Here is a 22,992-nt window from a genome sequence, read left to right on the forward strand (position 1 = left end):
GAGAGGTCCAGGAAGGTGAGGGATGTGTTGGAGATGGCCCAGGTGAACTTGAGGTTACGGTGGAAGGTGTTGGTGAAGTGGATGAACTGTTTGAGCTCCTTTGGGGAGCAAGAGGCAGTGCCGATACAGTCATCAATGTAATGGAGGGAGAGGTGGGGTTTGGGGCCTGTGTAGGTGTGGAAGAGGGACTGTTCCTACAAAGAGACAGGCATAGCTTGGGCCCATGCGGGTACCCATGGCTACCCCCTTTGTCTGTAGGAAGTGGGAGGAATCAAAAGAGAAGTTGTTGAGGGTGAGGACGAGTTCGGCTAGGCGGACGAGGGTGTCGGTGGAGGGGGGGTTGGTCGGGCCTGCGAGACAGGAAGAAGTGGAGGGTCTTGAGGCCATCTGCATGAGGAATACAGGTGTATATGGACTAGACGTCCATGGTGAAAATGAGGTGTTGGGGGCCAGGGAATTGGAAGTTCTGGAGGAGGTGGAGGGCGTGGGTGGTGTCGTAGACGTAGGCAGAGAGTTCCTGGACCAAAGAGGAGAAAATGGAGTCCAGATAAGTGGAGATGAGTTCGGTGGTGGGGCAAGAACAGGCTGAGACAATGGGTCGACAAGGGCAGGCAGGTTTGTGGATTTTGGGAAGGAGAGAGATCATAGCTTTAGAAGGAAATGTATTGAGTTGCTCAAGTGCAATTTGTAAATGATACTCACTTGTGCCACTGTGTATTGATGGCTGAGGGAATGAATGTTGAAGTTATTGGATAGTGCCAGTCAAACAGGCTGCTTTATCCTGATAGTCTCAATATTCTCAAATGTTATTGGAAGTGCACCTAAGCAGGCAAGTAGAGAGTATTCCATCACAACCCTGATCTGTTCCTGGTAGATGATGGGCAGGATTTGAGGAATTAAGAAGTGAGTTACACTGCACATTGTTCTAAGTTCTGATGTGCTATTGTAGTCACTGCATTAATATGACTGGCCCAATTTAGATTTTGACGAATGGTAACCTCTAGGATGTTGATAGTGGGGGATTCAGCAAGGGTACTATCAAATGTCAAGGGTAAATGGTTAGATTTTCTTGATAGGGGTGGTTATTGCCTTGCACTTATATGGCACAAGAGCTTTTTATCACCCATCAGCCCAATTCTCTGTGGCCCAAATCCTGTCACAGATAGATGCTGCTGGGCCTGCTGTGTTCATCCAGCCTCACATTTTATTATCACAGATAGACATGGATTACTTTAATATCGGAGGCGTTGAGAGTGGTGATGTATATTTTGCAATAATTATCAAACATTCCTGTTCTGACCTTTATGATCTGCAGAACACCAGACGAGTGGCAAAGACAGAAGAGGATAAGAAAGATAAATTATAAGGACAAAGAGAGAAAAATGATCTTTCTACATTCTGGTAATGTTGATGACCCTCCAGGCTTTTAGAACTATTCTTCATTTGTCACAAACTTCATCATCACACTTGCTGTGTCACATAATTTCTTATTGCTTTACATCACCTCATATTTTCATGTAGAAGGATGAGTGTTTGTGAATTTTGCAAAATATTAAGGAGCTGCAAGGCTTACTGAGGATATGCACCTTTGCAATGGAGTTTATGTTGAAGATTACCTACAGCTTCTGTTATGGGATGTAAAATGAATGGGTAGTCACAGGGATGGGGTGGGGGGGGTGGGGGAGAAAAACATCACATCAATGTGAAAGCTTTGGGATCATTTTCCAAGGATGTGCGACATCTGACAAGTATGGCTAGAAGGCATACGGCTTTGATTTAAAGCAACATCAATAAAGCATTTTCTTTTTTAAGATATCACCTAGTAGCAAAATTGCAATCCACAACAGGTCCTTTCTAAAAAGAGTCCGGTATCAGTTTGTGCCACCTCCTTTTGTTGCGAAGTTAGGGAAAGTACTTGTGGATTGGGAGGCAGGAAGTTAGAATTTGATGTTTGTAAATGCTAGGGAGAAAAGCATTGCATGCTCCCTTTAAAACATCATGTGCTTTTTCTGTACTTAAGAAATTTAAAATGGATGTCTATGAGCAGCAGCTTGAAAGTTTACGAGTACACACAAAGCACCCAAACTGAAACATTTATATTGAAAGGCCACACAGCTAGCAGACCATGCAGCAGTTTTTACCAAGACAATAAGCTTTTGTATTTAGCCAATCAAGTTGAGCCAGGCAGTTGGATAAAAATCTCTCAAATTTGAATCTGGTAGTTTTGACAACACAGGACCAATATCATTGTAAGAAATATCGATATGTCATCAAGAGTATAAAAGTAGTGGGCAGTTGGACAAAGGTCTCAGAGCTAACTGCCATCTGCCAAAGTGAACAGCCCTCAGCTCTCCAGAGAGAATCGCTGGCTCTCACAGCTTCCTCTTTGCCTTAGAGAAAGCAACATCTAAATAACAATGGTACCAACGGCACTACAAGTTCATATTCCTGACAGAAGAATTGACTGAGAAGGCATTCCTGGTAGAATAATCGTAGAGAAGGTACAGAACATTCTGAAAGACACATAACCTGGCTGTAATTTCGAGTGACTAAATTCCATTTTTTAAAAATATAAGTTGGTCTTGTATTTATTAGAACGGCATACCATTAGAATCTTGATTTATTTGGGAATAGTTAGTAATTAGAAGGGATTTATTTGGTTTGTTAATAGTTTAGTTAATTTGATCACTGTTAAGAGTTAGATAAATAAATTGTTACTTGTTAATTTTAAAGTAAGTATCAGGGATTTTTTTAACCTCTAGAAGTTGCTGAAAAGCAGTTTACACCACTTTTCACACTCCTTTTACAGATTATGAGGCAAGGTGCCCAACTTTGAATATTTCGGGTTTAGTTCTTGGGGCGGGGGGGGGTCAACCTCCACATGAAAATACGTTGGGGTTTGTCATCTGGGGTCTACATAGATTTGAATAGATTTAGGGTATGAAAGCTCCCAGCAGATTTAAACAGATGTGGGGATTAGTATCCTGGTTATTCAAATACAACTTGTGAGAAGTGAAAAACTTGTTTGATTTCAGTTTCTTTTTGTTGGTTAAGTCAAAAATGGCAAAATGGCTCTTAACATTACCAAAGAGGTTCTGGGGGTCAAAGATAGTACAGGGGAGGTGATTGCCTAGTGGTATTATCACTAGGCTGTTCATCCAGAGACCCAGATAATGTTCTGGGGAGCTGGGTTTGAATCCCACCATAGCAGATGGTGGAATTTGAATTCAATAAATATCTGGAATAAAGAGTCTAATGATGACTATGAATCATTGTTGATTGTTGGAAAAAGCCATCAGGTTCACTTATGTTCTTTCAGGAAGGAAACAGCCATCCTTACCTGGTCTGGCCTACATGAGATTCCAGACTGACAGCAATGTGGTTGATGCTTAACTGCTCTCTGGGCAATTAGGGACGGGCAACAAATGCTGCATAGCCAGCGACGCCCTTATCCTGTAAATGAATAAAGAAAGAAATTGCCAAGAAAGTTTAGAAAGACTGGAAAAAAGTGATACTTGTAAAATTAGCAAACGGGCTAAAATTGAGTCTAACAAATGATAATTACAACGTTCAAATCGTAACAGAGTTAGCCAAGCATTTAGGTATATCAGAGAAACAGTCAAGTGCAGTGCAGTTAGACAAAATTAAATTGCAAAGGAGACAATTGGTGTTGGAAGACAAAAAATAGGAAAAAGATTCCTAGCTGAATAAAAAGAATGTATAAAGAGAAAGAAAGGGAAAAAATGTTCACATTGGAACAGATGAAGTTGGAACTTGAAGCAAAAAGACTTCAAATGACAGAAGTAAAAGAATAAGATAGAAGTGATGACAGAAGCAAACTCATTGTAGCCAATAGCCTGGTAGGGATATATATATATAAATACATCCATACATCACCAAAATTTGATGAAAAAGATGTAGAAGCCTTTTCCATTTCTTTTGAGAAATTGACTAAACAAATGAACTGGCCAGAGACTATGTGGGTAATGTTAATTCAGACTAAGTTATTGCTATTGAGGGCTGGTGAAGTGTGTGCAGTGCTGCAAGAAGAATAAGAAGTAAAACATGCTATTTTGAATGTCTACAAATTGGTACCAGAAGCATACAGGCAATGCTTCAGAAATGTAATAAAGGAACCAGGTCAGACTAAAGAATTAAACACAGCAACTTTGATAGACGGATGACAGCATTAAAGAAAAAAAGACACGAGGCTCTTTAGATATTATTCTGCTGGAGGAGTTTAAAAAAAGTCACTGCCAGAAGTGATAAGAACTCATGTTGAGGAAAAGAAAGTTGAAACAGCGAGAGCAGTTGCAAAGATGACGGATGAATATACATTAGTGCATAAATTGAAGTTTAGCTTCTGACACCAATTTCATTCCAGGAGGGATACTAATTGGGAAACAGGGAGATCCTTCAATGAAAAACAAAAAGTATATCATACTGGCAACAGTTTACTACATGTGAGCAAAGAAACCCGAGTGGGTGGAAAACAGGTGAAAGACCTCAGGTGTTTTCAATGCAATAAGATAGGGGACACTGAGTCACTGTGTTGGTGGTTTCAGAAAGGCACTGGGAAAAAGAATGTGGTAAAAGAGGGTGAACCAGTGGGATTAGTCGAGGTAGTGAATGAAATCCCAAGAGAAGTTGAGGAGCTGCAGGGCAGTGCACAGCCTAGTCACTGAATGGACAGTAAGATAGCACCCAATCTTTCCAAAGACTTCACCTGTATAGGTAAGATTTACTCAAGTAGAATAGGGGCAATAGGAAAATAAGTTAAAATATTGAGAGAAACAGGGGCTAGTCTGTTTCTAACTGTAAGAGATGAAAATATTTGCACGCTTGAAATATTGCTTGAGCCAGTGGTAATCTGTGGAGTAAATGGAGAGAGGAGTAGTGTTCCTCTGTGTAAGATCACGCTAGAAAGTACAATCAAATCTGGGCAAGTTATAGTGGCAGTGATGGAAAAATTGGCTATCCCAGGAATACAGTTTATTCTTGAAAACAATATAAGCTTAATCACAGCCGGAAGCGATGCGCATTGTAGGGAAAAAGCCAAAAGAAAACTAGGGAACAGAGGAGTTAAAAGTAAAATACCCTGCAATTTTTCCGGACTGCATGGTGACAAGATTCCACACCATAAGTTAACACTAGAGGGGAAACAAAAAAGAAAAATGGAGTTGAGGTCAAGTTGGCTGACACCCGTTTGATGAAATGGTAAAGGAAAAAGCTAAGCAGGTAAAGGATCAGGCAGATGTGTTTAGTTCTGAAAGACTAATTAAATTACAACAGAAAGATGAGACAAAGGATTTATATCATTAAGCCTACTTGGAAAAGGAGTCAGAATGTATTCCAGAATATTATTACCCTAAGAATAGAATATTAAGGCACAAATGGAGAGCTTGGCAGGTTGATGCAGAGGGGAAATGGGCAGATATTCACCAGATTGCATTGCTGGTAGAACACAGACAGCAAGTATTATGGGTAGCTCAAAAATTAACTGTAGGAAGTCATCTAGGAGTGAAGACGACTCTGGTTAAGATACAGAAGTATTTTTATTGGCCTGGATGACAATAAAGATGTGGTCAAAAATCACATGACACCAGGTTATAGTCCAATAGGCTTATTTGAAGACACAAGCTCTTGGAGTCTCACTCCATCTTCAGATGTCAGTGGGGCATCAGACAGCGTTTATAAGCAAAAGATCAAAGGGTCATAGAACTGATGTGGTGTTGAGCAAACCTAAAATGGCTGTTAAATCTTTAATCAGTTAGAAAGGATTAACATGCAAATTCCCAAATTTCTTTCAAGTTACTACCCGAAGATAACCAAAGGTTTTTCAACAGTTCCCTCAGTTTATGAGAGGAGATATCCCAGGTCAGACAATGCATTTTAGGTGTGAGGACTTGTTTAGAATCTGGCTGTATCAACTCAGAGTCAGATTGGTTTTATTTCCAGAGTACGAATTTATAAAATGCCACATTAACACATAAATGGTGTGCTTTTGGGAAAAATAGAATATATCTGCAATTGTAAATTCACCTATTAAATTTATATGTGTGTACACATGCACCAGGGGTGGAGGGCTGGAGAGAGAGCGAGAAAATGAGACAGATTGTGTGTGCACGCTCGAGACTGTGTTTGTGTGAGAGACGTGAGACTGTGTGTAAATGTGTTTGTGAGAAAGCGTATGTGGGGTCACTTGTAGTGCAATGCGAACTCAAGATCCCATTTGAGGCCATCCTTGTCAGTACCAAACTTGGCCAGCAGCTTCTGCTCAGTGATTCTGCGTTGTTACGTATCCCAAAGTCCACCTTGGAGGATGTTTACCTGAAGATCCAAGGCAGAATGTCCTTGACCGCTGAAGTGTTCCCCCCCTGGGTTGGGTGGGGGTCGGTGTCAGATTAAAGATTTAACAGCCATCTTAGGTTTGTTCAACACTGCATCAGTTCTATGACTCTTTGATTTTTTGCTTATAAATTGTGTCTGATACCACTACTCAGATCACTGACACCTGGAAGAGTGATGCTGTGAAAGCTTGTGTCTTCAAATAAACCTGTTGGACTATAATCTGGTGTTGTACGATTTTTAACCTTGCTCGCCCCAGTCCAACACCTGCACCACCACATCATAAAAGTGTGGTTAAATTTAGCTGTACCTATCATTTATGTCAGATGGCAGGAAAGCCACAGGCAGTGATAAAACCAGTGCCTTTGATGCCAATTCCCACATTTGAAGAACCTTTTTACACAGGTTATGATTTATTGTGTAGGTCCCCTCCCTAAAACCAAAAGTGGGAATCTGTGTTTGCTAATCATAATGGATGTGTCTACCAGGTTTCTGGAAGTAATTCCATTACGGAATGTCAAGGCAATAAAGGTGGTGCAGGAGTCGCTTGCTTTCTTTACCAGTTATGGATGACCCAGGAAGATTCAGCCAGACCAAGGCGTCCAATTTTACTGTCAAATTACTTAAGGACATCATGGATAGTTTAGGCATCAAACACTTTAAATCAAGTGCATACCATGATGAATCCCAGGGAGCATTGGAAAGGTGGCTTCTGACCTTAAAGATGATGCTGTGGGGTATTGCTCTGAATGAATCAACTCACTTCACTCCATTTCAGTTGATATTCAGACGCAAAGTAAGAGGGCCTTAAAAATTAATTAAGGAAAAACTTATAGGTCTAAAGTCAGAGATCTCACAATTGGATTATGTATCGGAGGTGAGAGAAAGATTAAACGGAGTCAGTGAATTAGCTAGACAGCATTTGAAGTTTGCACAGCATCTAGCAAAGCAAGAAGCAGATAAATCTAAAATCCGTATGTTTGCCCGTGGGGATAAAGTATTGCTGCTGTTACCAGTGGTAGGAGATCCCTTCAAAGCAAGTTTTAGTGGTCACTATCAGAGTGAGAGAAAGTTAAATCAGGTGAATTTTCTGGTACAGGTGCCAGATAGGGAAAAAAGTATAGTATGTCATGAGAACATGTTGAAACCTTATTATAAAAGGGAGCTAGAGAAACAGGTATTAGTTATTGCCAGAGTGAAGCCTCAAATCCAGATGATTTGGATTTTGATGTGTCTCAGAATAAATTGAATAAAGAGGAAATCCTTAAGGAATGGGATAGGGTAATGAGCTCTCTGTCCCAGGAAACAGAAAACAGAATTGAAAGACTTGTTACAGGTCCTCATAGCATTATGTCAAAATAGAAAGGGGAGGACTAATGCCATAGTACACGAGGTTGATGCAGGGAATGCTGTTCCGATAAAACACCACCCCTAAAGGCTTAATCATCTCAAAGCAGCACAGGTTCAGAAAGAAGTGGAAGCGATACTCTAAGATGACATCATAGAGTGGAGTTCGCCAATTCTGTTGGCTCCCAAACCTGATGGTACTCAATGATTCTGCATAGATTATTGGAAGGTAAAAAATATGACCTAATCTGACTCGTACCTGATTCCGAGGCTGGAGGAATGTGTGGAAAAAGTAGGACACGTCATTTAAATCAAAGTTGCACTTACTTCATGGTTACTGGCAAGTACCTTTGTCATGGTGAGCAAAAGACTATTCTGTTTTTGTAACCCCAAATGGGATCTCAATTTAAAGTAACGCCCTTTGGAATGAAAAACGCACCAACACTTTTCAAAGGCTTATGAACACAGTTGTTGCAGTATTGACTAATTGTGCCTTCTACATAGATGACTTAGTCATCTTTAACCTTTAGTGGAAAGATCACATGGAACATTTGGCTGAGTTCTTTGAGACCACACAGAAGACAAAGTTGGTCATAAACTTGGCAAAAACAGAACTTGTGAAGGCAGAAATGACATTCTTAGGGCATAACATCAGATATAGATGGAGGACACTGAGAAGCAACAAGATGAAGACCATCCTTGAAGAAGGAAGTTCTACGATTCGTTGGATTGATCAGATTCTACAGGAAATTTGTACCAAAAACTTAGTAGCGTAGTAGCACTGTTGATGGATTTGTTAAAAAAAAACAAAGTTTTGGTGGACAGAACAAGGCCAGGAGGCAGTTGGGGATTTAAGAACCGTTTTAACCACCACACCAGTTTTACCAATGCCAAATTTCTTGAAACCCTTCAAAGCCACCATTGATACAAGCAATTTAGTTGTTGGAGGTGTGTTGTTTCAGGAGGATGATTGTAGAATCACAAGGCCAATCGGTTTTTTTTAAAAAAACATAATATCCATGAGAAAAAAAAATTGACCATTGGGGGAAAAAAAAGTTATTGACTTTGGTAATGGCCTTACAATATTTTAATATTTGCATCGAAAACAATGCACAGGTGACTGTGTATGCCAATCACAATCCTTAGACAATTCTGGAAAGATTTAATAACAAGAACATCAGATGATTTTGTTTGAGTCTCATGTTGTAAGCTTTTATTTTACAGATTGGCAATATTGCAGGTCATGAAAATATTATCATGGATGCTTTATCATAACTTTCAAAGAAAAATGTTTATAAAAGATAGAAACAATAGTGTTCAATGTTTTACATATATACAATTAGTATAAAATGTGTAACTCTAGATTAATTCAATCATATCAGTAGATCCACAGCCCATTAAAGTTTTAAAATAACAACAACAAAACAAAAAGAAGCCATCTTTCCATAATGATGGTTCACTTTTTCTTAAGTGGAGAAGTGGTGCGAAGTTGGGCAGAGTATTTGTGGATTAGAAAGCAGGTGGTTAGAATTTGGTGTTTGTAAAATGCTAGTGGGGGAAGCATTGCATGCTCCCTTTAAAACATCATGTGCTTTTTCTGTGCTTAAGAGATTTAATATGTATGTCTGTGAGCAACAGTTTGAAAGTTTACAAGTACATACAAAGTACCCAAACTGAAACATTTATATTGAAAGGCCACACAGCTAGCAGGCCATGCAGCAGTTTTTACCAAGACAATAACTTTTTGTACTTAGCCAATCAATTTGAACCAGGTAGTTAGATAAAAGTCTCTCAAATTTGAATCTGGTAGTTTTGGTAACAAAAGACCAATTCCATTGAAAGAAGTATTGATATGTCATCTAGAGGATTAAAAAAAGTGGGCAGTTGGACAAAGATCTCAGAGCTAGCTACCATCTGCCAAAGTTAAAAGCCCTCAGCCCTCAAGAGAATCGCTGGCTCTCACAGCTTCCTCTGTCTTAGAGAAAGGGCCATCTAAATAACAATGGTACCAACGGCACAACTAGTTCATATTCCTGACAGAAGAATCAACGGAGAAGGCATTCCTGACAGCAGAATCACAGAAGGCACAGATTTTCTGGAAGACTCGTAACCTGGCTATAATTTCAAGAGACTAAATTCTTGCTTTATTTGGGAATTGCTAGTAGTTAGAAGGGATTTATTTGGTTTGTTAATAGTTCAGTTAAACTTGTTCACTGTTAAAGTTAGGTAAATAAATTGTTACTTGTTGATTTTAAAGTAAGTGCCAGGGATCTATTTTATTTAAGAACTAGAAATTGCTGAAAAGCAGGTTACACCATTTTTTACACCTTTCACAGATTATTAAGTGAGGTGCTCATCTTTGTATTTTTGGTTTTCAGTTCTCAGAGGAGGTCAACCTCTGCAATATAACATTTTACAAGTGCATTTTTGCTGGCTTTAATAACAGTCTACATTCAATAGGTCGAGCCTGCTGATTTCTAGTATATGAAGCTGCCATTAAACTAGCTATCTTGTTTTTGATGGGGTCAAATCACTCTGGGTAGAAAGGATGCATATGAAACATGTGCCTAAATCTGCTATTTCTCAAATAAAACAGAGTACTTAGGTGTCTATCCTCCCCGTTTGGAACACCACTTCAATAACACACAAGATACCGTAGAGTTGTAGAGTTTTACAACTCAGAAAAAGGCCTTTTGACCTATCAGGTCAACGTGATAGTGCCATCAAAATCCTATCTACCCGAATCCAATTTTACAACATTCGGCCCATAGCATTATACACGTAGCTTTTCAAGTGCTCATCGATGTACTATGTAAATGTCATGATAGTTCCCACCTCTACTGCTCATCAGGTAGTTAATACCAGATACACCTTACCCTCTGGGTGAAAATATTTTTCTTCAAATCCCCTCTAATTTTCCTGCTCTTTAGTAAATATATCCCTGATTATAGTGCCTTTTGCAAAGGAGAAACATATCTTATTATTGACCCCATCTTTACTCCTCAATTTTGGAGTATGTTAATTAGGTCTCTTCTTGGCCTTTTCTGCTTCAAGTTAAATCTACATTATTTAGTTTCTTCACAGCTGAAACTCTCCAGGCCAGACAACATGGTGGTGAATCTCTTCTATATCCCTTCTATTGCACTCACATCTTGCCAACAGTGTGGCAACTAGAACTACACACAGTACTCCAGTTGTGACCAAACTAACATTTTATGCAGCTCCATCATAATTTCCCTGCTCTTGTATTCAATGCCAAAAATAAGGAAGGCAAAAGTCCCATATATACCTTGTTAGTCACTTTAGCTGCCTGTTCTGCTGCCTCTAAGGTTGTGAGTAAAAGAACATCAATGGGCTGCATTAAAATAAAATTCTCTTGAGATATATTTCAAGAATCCCTCTCCTTTTAAGTCTTTCTCACATTGACTATCTGAGTTAACACTGAGAAAGTTGAAATTCCCCTACTATTATTACTCTATCATTTGTATGTTTCTCTACGGATTGTTTACATATCTGTTATCTATCACTAACTGTTCGGAAGCCTAGCTTGCACTCTAGTTTTTAAGTTTTAACCATATGGCCTCATCTGCAGAACACAAGCTATTATCTTTGCTTATCACTTATTGCAGTCATTGGCTCCTTGGTTCATCTTGCAACACTAGCTCCTCTTTTACACCTCCTCCCTGCACTCCTCCTGCCCACCTGATTCTAAACCCCGAAATATTAAGCTGCCAATGTTGCTCCTCCTTTAACCATGTCTCTGTGGTAGCAAAATTCTCATAGGTTAATCAACATCAACTCATCTTCCTTACTTGTAAGATTCCTTGTGCTAAAAATGAATGCGATTCAGTTCTCTTGAGTCACAACCAGACTTGAAATGCCCTGACTTCCTGACTGACTTGGTCTTCCTTCTATTCATGCATCACCCCCTATTGTACCTCCATTTTGTGTCCCATCTCCTTGCCAAATTAATTTGAACCCCGAACTAGCACTAACATTCACCCTTGCAAGAAAGTTGATCCTACTCTGGCTCAGATGCAACCCTTTGGACTTGTACAAGTCCCATCTTTCCTCTAGCAATCTCTGCCAACTACATCTTTCTATACAGTTGTACCATACACAATCTTGTTTGCTGTTGAACCACAAATCAAACCACTATATGAATTACTCCTGTGTTCCTTATGTTATGAGTGGCTGAACTGAGCATTTAAAATTAAGAAATATTTAAAAGATACAACAGACCTACATATGCACCTTGTTATCAAGGCCCCTGTCAGGCTAGGGCCCCCTACACCTATAATGATCTTATGGTTCCTTGGGCCTTGAGAACAAATTTCAATCATAAAAAATAATGAATAAGAAATCTTATCCAGTTTTCAGTAATTTGTAAATGGAGCGCTAAGCTGCTTCTGAATCAGATTAATATTTTGTTTCTCCATTTGTACCTCAATTTTCATAGAACCCTAGAGTCACACAGCATGAAAACAGACCCTTTGGTCCAACGCTGACCACGTACTCAAACCAAACTAGTCTTACTTGCTTGCAACTGACCCACGTCCTTCCAAACATTCATGTACATAATAAAATGTCTTTGAAATGTTTTAACTGCACCTGTATCCAGCACTTCCTCTGGCAGTGCAATCCACTTATGAGCCACTGTAAAAATGCTGCCCCTCAGGTCCAACTTAAATCTTCTGCTCTCACCTTAAAAATATGTCCCCTAGTTTGAACTCCCCCACACTAGGGAAAAGACCCTTGCTATCCACCTGATTTATGCCCCTCATGATTTAATAAACCTCTGTAAGGTCACCCTTCAACATCCTAAGCTCCAGGGAAAGAAGTCCCAGCCTATTGCCATAACTCAAATGTTCCACTCCTGGCAACATCCTATTTTTTTTTCTGAACTCTCTCCAATTTAATAATATCTTTTCTATAAGAAGGGCAATCAGAACAGAACAATACACAGTACTCTAGAAGAGACCTCACCAACATTCTGTACAACCTCAACATGACATCCCAACTCCTATACTAAAATGTCTGTGTAATAAAGGCAAGCATGCTAAACGCCTTCTAAACCACCCTGTTGACGTGACACAAACTTCAAGAATTAGATACATGGGTCTCTCTATTCCACAGCGCTAAGGCCCTACTTTTAATTGTACGAGTCCTGCCCTTGTTTATTTTCCAAAATGCAATACTTCACATTTATCTAAATTAACCTCCATCTGCCATTCCTCAGTGCATTGACCCAATTGATTAAGACCTCTTTATAATCTCAGGTAAGCTTCCTCACTGTTCACTATGCCACCAATTTCAGCATCATCTCCAAACTTACTAACTATGCCAATGATATTCTTATCTGAAACATTTATATAAATGACAAACAGAAGTGGACCCAGCAGCAATCCCTACGGAACACTGCTGCTAACAGTCTTCCAGAGTGAAAAACAACCCTCCACCATCACACTTTCACTAGCCATTAAGCCAATTTTGTATCCAATTGGTAAGCTCACCCTGAATTCCATGTGATCTAAGTTTACTAATTAGTCTATCATGCAGAACCTTGTCAAAAGCTTCAGTAAAGTCCAAGTAAACAACATCAACTGCTCTGCCCTCAAATCCTCCTGCATACTTTCTGAGAAGAGTCAATCAAGTTTGAGAGACACTATTTCCCTTGCACAAAATCATGCTAACCACCCCTAAATCATTCTTTGCCTCTCCAAATGAATACAAATCCTATCTTTAAGGATCACCTCCAACAACTTACCCACCACTCATTGGTCTTTAGTTCCCAGGCTTCTCCTTACATCCCCTCTTAAGCAAAGGCATAACATTAGCCACTCTCCAGTCATCTGACACCTCCTGTAGTTTTAGGTTGTATAATTTGTCTAGAAAAAAACTTGTATAAAGTGTCCCACATTTTCCTCTCCAACTTCCCACAATGTCCAGGGCTACACTAGATCAGGTCCTGGAGATTTATCCACCTTTTCTTTTCCAAGACCTCCAGCACGTGCACGAGTCCTGCCCCTGTTTGTTTCATCATAATGCAATATCTCCCATTTATCTAAAATTAAAGTGAAAAATTGTGGAGAATGCTTTCTTACCAAGACATAGATCAACTATTTATTTATCTCCATTGTGTCTCTTGCCCTCCACAACCATGTCTCGTCATCCATTAACAAAACTTGTATCTGAATTTCTCTCTCGTTTCTTCTCCAAGCCCAAATAAATCTTGTCAGATCCATGAAAATAAGCTTCACGTGGCTTGACGGCATTTTGATTAAGCTTCTGACAGCAAATCTCTTCCGTGCTCCCATGTTAATTGACACTGTAAACACCTTTCTCTTGAAAAGAAATCATTGACCTGGTAAAAAAAATTGGTAAGGTCTAATCAGAACTGAACAAGGCAGCTTCTAACTAGTAAAAAACAAGGAACAGAGAAGGATCAAGGAGATTTACAAATCTGGGTGCATTGATTATTGAGCTGTAATGAACAGATATAAAATATAATCAAAAACCCTCATGTAGGTCTAACCTTAACATCTAAAAGACAAGGGGTTAGAACTGTCCTGGGCATCACTCTTGGAACAGTATATTGATCGTGGAGAGAACACAGTGTATGTTTACTGCAAAGATACCTGGACTCCAAAGGTTAAATTAGAGGTGGAAATTGTACAAGCTTGGGATTTTCCTCCAATTTGGAAGGTGAGGGAGGATATGATCAAAGCTTACAAGACGGTAAGGGAAACAGCTAAGCTAGGTAGAAAGAACTATTTCTGTTGGGTGGGCAGTCCAGAACTTGAGGGCAGCATCTAAAAATAACAGTTGGACATTACAGGAGTGAAATTTGGAACCGTTTAGAGGATTATGGAATATGTTGGAAAGGTGACTATATTAGTTAGGTTGCAGACTGTTGCAAAGTTGGGTAGCGTGCTTGTGGACTGTAAAGCAGGATATTAGAATTTGATGTTTGTAAAATACTTGGGGGGGGGGGGGTGACATTGCTGTGTCCCTTTAAAAGATTGTGCTTTTTCTAGGCTTACAGATTTTAACAAAATGTCCGTGGGCAGCAACTTGTGGGTTTGCAGGTGCACAGAGTGCACTCGAATTGAAACATTTGTATCTAAAAGCAGTACAGTTAGCGGGCCAAGCAGGAGTTTGGTTTTGTTTTGTTTTGTTATCAAGAACAAGTTTTAAATTTAGTTCAATCAATTTGAACCCGGCACTTGGAAGCCAAAAATAAATTATATTTAAATCTGATGGTTCTGATAGTAGCACAAATCCTACTCTAAGAAATTGATGTGACATCAAGGGTATAAAAGGAAAGGGCAGTTGGACAAAGACAGGAGAACTGGGCCAACTGCTAGAGTTAACGACTCTCAAGGCAATTGCCGGCTTTCACAGTCTTCTCCAAGTCTTAGAGAAAGCACCATCTAAATTAAACGTACCAACGGCACGACTAGTCGATATTTCTTGAAGAAGGATCAACAGAGAAGGCAATCTTGACATAACATTCAATGGAGAAGAAACAGAACATTCCAGAACAGAGACAACCTAGCTGTACTTACAAGAGATTTATTTTATATTATATAAATGGTATACCACTAGACTTGATTTATTCAGGAATGGTTAGTAGATAGAAGGGGTTTATTCGGTTGGTTAATAGTATAGTTAATTTGTTCACTGTTAGAGTTAGATAAATATATTGTTCTTTGTTGATTGCAGAGTGAGTGTCAGGGATTTGTTTTATTTAACCACTAGACATTTCTGAAAGACAGGTTACACTACTTTTCACATTCTTAGGTGAAAGGGTGAGGTGGTCCTTTTTGGGTATTTCAGTTCTATTTCTCAGAGTGGTGGGGGGGGGGGGGGGGGGGAGAATTAACCTCCGCTTTATAACACTGACCAGTCATTGTGTTGTGGAACATGAAGGAGCTAAATGGTTTACTTTCTTTATGTTCTTCTTCCCACATTTCACCTTCATCACTTTAAAAACTGCTATTGTGAGACCTCTGAATAAAAATAACTTCAAAGCCCTTCACTTTACTACCTGCAATTCTATTTCCCTACTTTCCAGTCCACTATCTGAATATTTTGTTGTCTCTCTTACGGTGTCTATTTTTCTTGTTTAATTCCACTGATCAGGGTTTGTTTCTACCAAAGCAATGGATCTGCCCTCAATGTCATGAATGATATTTTCTTTGGTTATGATTCTCACTGTTCATGTCCTAGTGGGTAATCACTCGTTAATGAGTGATATTGCCCACCTACGAAATTCTGTCACTGGTTGTGCGGTCTGTGCATGTTGCATGATGCTAGGCCGGATCCTAGAGCCGCATCTCCAATCACACAATTGGCCAGTGTTTCCCAGAAGTAAAATTTGTCCTTTGCTTGAGATCTTTGGAATTCCTCTCTCCAGGTCCTTTTCCATACTTTCTCATGCTGATTGGTATTCTCAAAGAATTGTGTCCCTTCATAAAGGAAGTTCCTCCAAAATGGTTTCTTTTGAATGCAGTTCTCCCATGTGTTGACACCTCTGTTGCATTTCTTGAGGGAAGCCTTCAAGAAGTCTTTCACATGCCTTCTTTGTCGCCCACCTATTTAAGTGGTCTCCTTGAACTGAGAAAACAAGATTTGTTTTACCAGTTACAACTTGAGCATCCTACGCACATGGCTGGCCCAGCGGAATTGGTTTGGATCACTTTGGTCCTTTTGGCTCCTTCAAAGACACTGATGTTAGTATGCCTGTCCTTCCAGCTGATGCAGGGAATCTGTCTCAAACAGTATTGATGGTATGGCTCAAGGGTCTCGAGGTAGCATCTATGTGGATTCCAAGTACTGGAGACATCGAGCAGAGTTGGAAAGGTGACTGCCTTATACACAAAGATCTTGGTATCAGCAAGGATGTCACACCTGCCAAAGACTCTCACCCTCAGGCATCCTTAGGTGTCATTTGTAGATTGGATACGGTGTTGAATTTCCATTGACGTAAGCCTTAGATGAGAGGTGGCTTCCCACGTAGGGGAAATGTTTCACGTTTGGGAGATTTTTCTGTTGATCTTGATGAAGGAGTGGATTGGAACTTGCCCAGGGGCCAGTTGACAAAGGACTTGAGTCCTCCACAGATAGACACTGAGATCAATTCTTTGGTATGTTTCTGCAAAGGTGTTAAACGAAGCTTGAAGATTCTTTTCTAAGAGAGAAGAGATGACGTTGTCAGCCATATGCTGAAGCTCCATGAAAGAAAGGGTCTAGGCCTGAAACATCAGCTTTTGCGCTCCTAAGATACTGCTTGGCCTGCTGTGTTCATCCAGCCCAACACTTTGTTATCATGAATGAGGTTGGTGTTGTTTTCTTCTTGGATTTCAACCTGTTGCGTTTCAAAAGCTTTTTGACCATCCTACAGACAAATGACCACACCACTGGGAAGCTTTATCTTGCCAAATGAAGAATGGTGGTGATAATAATGGAGGAAATGATGGGCCCTTCACTTAATTTTGCTGAGGTACATTTAGCCACCTGTTCCAAAACATCTGTCATCCTTAAACTTAAACTATTTCATAGTCTCAGCCAGTTTTATTTCTGCAATCTCCTCTGGTTTTAAATACTCCCATTAACCCTCTCCTAAACTCTCCGTTCATCTGAATCTAGTATATGCCCCCCGCCCCCGATATCGCTGGAGATCTTCCTTCATTTCTCTTACCTCGTACTCTGAAATTGCTCCTGTATATCCCTTTACATTCTATCTTCTCTCCTCCTTTGTTCAGCAATGCTACATATTACATTTCTTGGTGTTTTCTTGGGCCCAGCAACTGCTTTCTATTTTGCTTCTGTTGAGTGATTAATATGCTATTCTATATTAAAGACATTAAGTGCAATTATTGTTATGATTGCACTACCCACTTGGTTAAGTGTAGGATTTTGCATTTTTGAGAGTTTTAGAAATGCAGATAATATTTGCATTAAAAACAGAAGTAGCTAAATATGTTCAAATCAAAGTCATCTTTAATTAAAGTATCTACTAAATTTCTTCAGTAAAGAAAAAGCATAGAGTGCCTAAACTACACTGTTTCATTGCAGTTCAAGGAAAATAAAGACATCTAATTACAAGCCACAGTACCACAGATGTTGGTAAGTGAACACAAACTAATGATGGCAGTTGTTTTCAAAAAGTGTCCCAATATAATATTTCACATTCAAAAGAAAACATGACAATGCAATCAGATGACTGCTCTTTTATGGCAATTTGCCCGCTATGCAGGAAGTCATAATAATGTTAGACTCTGGATTAAGAGCAGAATTCCATTTTGCTTAAAATGGTGCAAACAATGGATCTGTTGCTTCAGCATCTTTATGGTACGCAAAACAAACTTTGATGATTGATATGGCCTCATTGCATTGCCATTCTAAAGCTCAACAGAGTTTCCAATGGGGATCATGGGCCATTTTAACAAAAGATAATTTTGGTCTCTTAATTGCTATCTGATTATTGTTTCAGGACTTATAAATATTATTACTATAATAGAATTATAAAGGCTAATTTTTTTTATTTTTGGACTATCAACTGGAAGTGACGAATGGACAGTGCTTTTTAAAGGGGAGAACATGCAGGAATTGTTCGCAACTTGGACAAACAAGAGAAGCTAACTGATGCATATGGAACCATTTTACGTTTTGCAGAAATTGAGACCTGAAAAATTGCCATGATCCATTGTTGATTCAGAAGAGGTCACAGAGTCAGAGAGTTCTGGAGCACACAGAAAGGTCTTTTGGCCTATCGCTGGAAAGAAAACAAAAGATAAAATTTTGAGGGCAGATTGGTGGCATGGTTGACATTATACTATGTAACTTTGCTCACATTTCCATAATTGTGAATGGTTTTGCACCATATCTCATTGAGTTTCTGTTTCACTCCAAAAGTAACTGTGCCAGCAGAATGCCTGAAATCATGTCCATGATGCACCATGGTGTGATGTCTGTGTTGAGAGACTGCTACAGCTTGCGGAAACAAGCTGAACAAAGCATACATAGAGTAATGTGTTCTGTTGGCATCTTCGTCCCTCTTGGTTCAACATTGCTGTACTTTCCATAGCCTCTGTTTGCAAAAGTGTAACGTGTTAAGTTTAATTGATGACATCATTTGAGATACCCTGTAGATAACAATGACTACTGTGTGACTGAGTTTTATATCCAATTTAAAAAGGAGATGATTGAATCCAAGACTGGTATTTTAAATTTAAATATGGGTAACATCAGGGGCAGACAAACTGAACTAGTTGAAATGAACTGGCATACCATACTAGGGAGTATATCAGAGTCATAGATCAATTTAGGCACAGTAGCAGACATTTAAGGGATACTTCAGAACATTCAAAATTAATATATTCCTACTATAAAGAAACATTTCTAAAGGGAGGACCCACCAATTATGGTTGACTAAAGAAGGTATGGAAAATATCTTTGTGCAGTTATGTTGATGAGTGGTAGTTCAGATGATTGGTCAAAATATAAAAGCACAGTATGACGAAAAAGTTAAACAGGAAGAAGAATGAGGCATGAGAGGAATATAAAAATGGATAGTAAGAATTTCTACTGATATTTAAAAAAGGAAGAAAGCAAATAAAGTGAGTGCCATCTGGAGAATAAGAGTTATTCATAGATATTAAGGAAATGACACATGAAACGACAAAAGAAATATTTTGCTTCCGTCTTCAATATAGAAAATAGAAAAATAATCCAATAATAGCTATAAATCAGGAGTTGATGGGACAGAAACTTAGTGAAATTACGAAGGAATGTGGCACTAAGCAAACTGACACCTGCAGGCTGACAAGTGTTCAGGTTCAGATAGATTTCATGCCAGTGTCTTAAAAGAGGTCACTAATGAGGGACAAAACATATTGACAATAATTTTCCAAAATTGTCTACATTCAGGAAACCACCATCAGACTAGAAAGTAGCAAATATTCTCTATTCAAGTGAGGGAAGCAAAATACAGGGAATTAAAGGGCAGTGAGCTTGACATCTGTCATGGGGAAAGTGTTAGAAACAATCATTAAAGGGATTATAATTGCGCAGTTTGAAAAGCCAGGGCAATCAGGAAGAGTCAGCACATATTCTCAGAGGAAATCATGTTTAATCAGCACATTTACTCCTTCAAAGAAAGGCCCTGTGGATAAAGGGGGTCTGTAGATGTACTGTACTTGGATTTCCAGAAGGCATTTGATAAGGTGTCTCATCAAACATTGTTATGGAAAATAAAAACCGTGACGGCAGGATGTGATGAGATCAACTGTTCTATGATGGGGCCTTGACTGTATAACTTTCATCAATGAGGTGACCAAGAGCACACTAAATTCACAGACAACACCAAGATAGGTAGGGAAGTATGTTATGAAGATGGCATAACGAAGGTGAAGATGCAAACGGAGCGGGTGACTGGGCAAAAATCCAGCAGATGGAGCATAATGTTGGAAAATACAAAGTTGTTCACATTGGCAGAAAGAATAAAAAAGTGAAGCATCTCTTAAAAGGAGCATGAATGCAGAATTTCAAGATGCAGAGAAGAATTTAGCTCTACTGTGCACGAGCCAGAAAATTTAGTGTGCAATTACATCATGTAATAAAGAACTACCGGAATGCTATCCTTTAGTATGAGACGGTTGAAGATACATTAAAGATGTCATGTTTCAGTTATATCGGAAGTAGGTGGGACCACACCTCGAATATCGTGCGCATTTTGCGCTCCCTCTTTGAGGAAAGGCATAAATGCTTCAGATGTTTGCAGTTATGGAGTAGTAGAGTTAAACGGCATGGAAAAAGACCCATCGAACCAATTCATTCATGCTGATCACGTTTCCTAAACAGAACTAGTCCCATTTGCCTGCACTTGGCCCACATCACTAAAACATCCCTATCCACGTACCTGTCCAAATGTCTTTAAACATTGTGGTTGTACTCACCTCGCTCACTTCCTCTGGCAGCTTGTTCAATATACACCAAACTCTATGAAAATGTTGCCCCTCAGGTCCCTTTTATATCGTTCCTCTCCCACCTTAAAATTATGCCCTCTAGTTTTGGGCTCCCCTACCCTGGGAAAAAGACCTTGGCTATTCACCTCATCCAAGCCCCTCATGATTTTATAAACCTCTGTAACGTCATTGCTCAGCCTCCTACAGTCTAGGGAAAAAAATATGTCCCAGCCTATTCAGCGTCTCCTCATAATTCAAACTCTCAAATATCGCTAACATTTTTGTAAATCTTTTTTGCGACCCTTCCAGTCTGATAACATTTTTCTTATATCAGGGTGACCAGAATTGTGTACAATGTCTTGTACAGCTGTAACATAATATCCCAACTCCTGAACTCAATGTTCTGACTGATGAAGGCAAGTGTACAAAAATATCTTCTTCACTATCCTGTCTATCTGTGTCACCACTTTCGAGGAACTTTTACCCCTAGGTCTCTGTTTGGCAATACCTCCCAGGGCCCTACCATTAACAGTGTAAGTGCTGTCTTGGTTCATCTTACCAAAATGCAACAGCTCACATTTATCTAAATTAAACTCTATCAGCTATTCCTCGGCCCACTAGATCAAGATGCCATTGTACTCTTATAGAACCTCTTTCACTGTCCATTTTACCAATTTTGGTGTCATTCTGCAGACTTACTAACATGTCTCCTATATTCTCATCCAAATTGTTTATATAAATAACAATAACAGTGGACTCAGCACCTATCTTTGTTGTACACCTCTGGTCACTGGTTTCCAGTCCGAAAACAACCCATTACGACCACCGGCCATCTCCTATTGTCAAGTCAATTTTGTATCCAATTGGCTAGCTCTCCCTGGATCCCAAAGTGATCTAACCTTACTAACCAGTCTACTATGTGAAACTTTGAAGGTCTTGTTAATGCCCATGTAGACAACGTCTGCTGTTCTGTCTTCACCTATCTTCAAAAAACTCAATTATGTTTCAGGCACAATTTCCTATGCACACAGCTATGCTGACTATCTCTAATCAGTCCTTGCCCCTTTCCAAACGCAAGTAGATCCTGTCTCTCAGATTCCCTTCCAATAACTTACCCACCACTGACATTAGGATCACCAGTCTGTAGTTCTCTGGCTTCTCCTTATAGGCTTCCTTAAATAATGGCACAACGTTACCCACCCTCTCGTCTTCTAGTACCTTATCCATGGCTGTCAATGATAGAAATAGCTCTGCTAGAAACCCATGGTTTCTTCCCTAGCTTCCTAGTGTCCTGGGATACGCTTGATCAGGTCTCAGGAATTTATCTACCTTAATGCGTTTTAAGATTGCCAGGACTTCCTCTTCTGTAATGTGGAATCTTTTCAAGACATCACTATTTATTCTTCTGAGGTCCCTAGCTTCCATGTCTTTCTCCACAGTAAATACTGATGTGAAATATTTGTTTAGTATCTCACCTATCTCCTGTGGTTCCACACATAGATGGCCTTATTGATCTTTATGGGGCCTAATTCTCTCTCTAGTTACTCTTTTGCACTTAATATACTTGTAGAATATCTTTGGATTCTCTTTAAGTAAGCCAGAGCTATCTAATGTTCCCTGTTAGTTTTCCTGATTTCAGACTTCACGTACTCCTACAACCCCTGTGCACCTCAAGGGATTCACTTGATACCAGCTGTCTATACCTGACATATGCCTCCTTTCTCTTCTCGACCAGAACCTCAATATCTCTAGTCACCCAGTGTTCCCTACTCCTGTCAGCCCTTCCCTTCACACTAACAGGAACATGCTGTCCTGAACTCTCACTAACTCACTTTTGAAAGCCTCCCACTTGCCAGGCGTCCCTTTACCTGCAAACAGTCTTACCCAATCAATTTTAAAAATTCCTGTCTCATACCATCAAAATTGGCCTTGTCCCAATTTAGAACTTTGACTTGTGGCCCAGGCTTATCCTTTTCCATAACTATTTTGAAATAAATAGTATTATGATCATTGGTCACAAAGTCCTGCCCCACAAAACCTGCAATCACTTGCCCTGCTGTACTCTGCAAGAGGAGGTTGCATTTGCTCTGGTAGAGCTATTTACATATTGTTTGATAAGGTTTTCTTGAACACATTTAAATTCCTTCCTATCCAAGCCCTTAATAGTAAGGCATTCCCAGCTTACGTTCGGCAAGTTAAAATCCCCTGCTATCACAACTCTATTATTCTTACAGCTATCTACAATCACCTTACGTATTTGCACCTGCTGATTATTGAGGGGCCTGTAGTACAATCCTATCAAAGTAATCAGCCTGTTGTTTTTCCT

At 39.5% G+C, this 22,992-nt stretch overlaps 1 protein-coding gene and 1 long non-coding RNA gene across 2 annotated transcripts in view; one reads left to right on the forward strand and one right to left on the reverse strand.

The window, feature by feature from the left end:
* Positions 1 to 1,370, forward strand: part of galnt13 (UDP-N-acetyl-alpha-D-galactosamine:polypeptide N-acetylgalactosaminyltransferase 13) — a 406,679-nt gene extending 405,309 nt beyond the window's left edge. The window contains exon 13 of the mRNA XM_048533834.2: positions 1,316 to 1,370. Coding sequence (XP_048389791.2) covers positions 1,316 to 1,350 — 35 coding nt within the window. The 3' untranslated portion in view covers positions 1,351 to 1,370. The remainder of the gene's footprint in view (positions 1 to 1,315) is intronic.
* Positions 1 to 22,992, reverse strand: part of LOC125453836 (uncharacterized) — a 41,102-nt gene that overhangs the window by 16,872 nt on the left and 1,238 nt on the right. The window contains exons 2-3 of the long non-coding RNA XR_007247868.2: positions 18,386 to 18,475; positions 13,800 to 14,059 (exon numbers count right to left, since the gene is read on the reverse strand). This is a non-coding gene — a long non-coding RNA (uncharacterized LOC125453836). The remainder of the gene's footprint in view (positions 1 to 13,799; positions 14,060 to 18,385; positions 18,476 to 22,992) is intronic.

Source organism: Stegostoma tigrinum, chromosome 7, assembly GCF_030684315.1.
Source record: "Stegostoma tigrinum isolate sSteTig4 chromosome 7, sSteTig4.hap1, whole genome shotgun sequence".
NCBI lineage: Eukaryota > Metazoa > Chordata > Chondrichthyes > Orectolobiformes > Stegostomatidae > Stegostoma > Stegostoma tigrinum.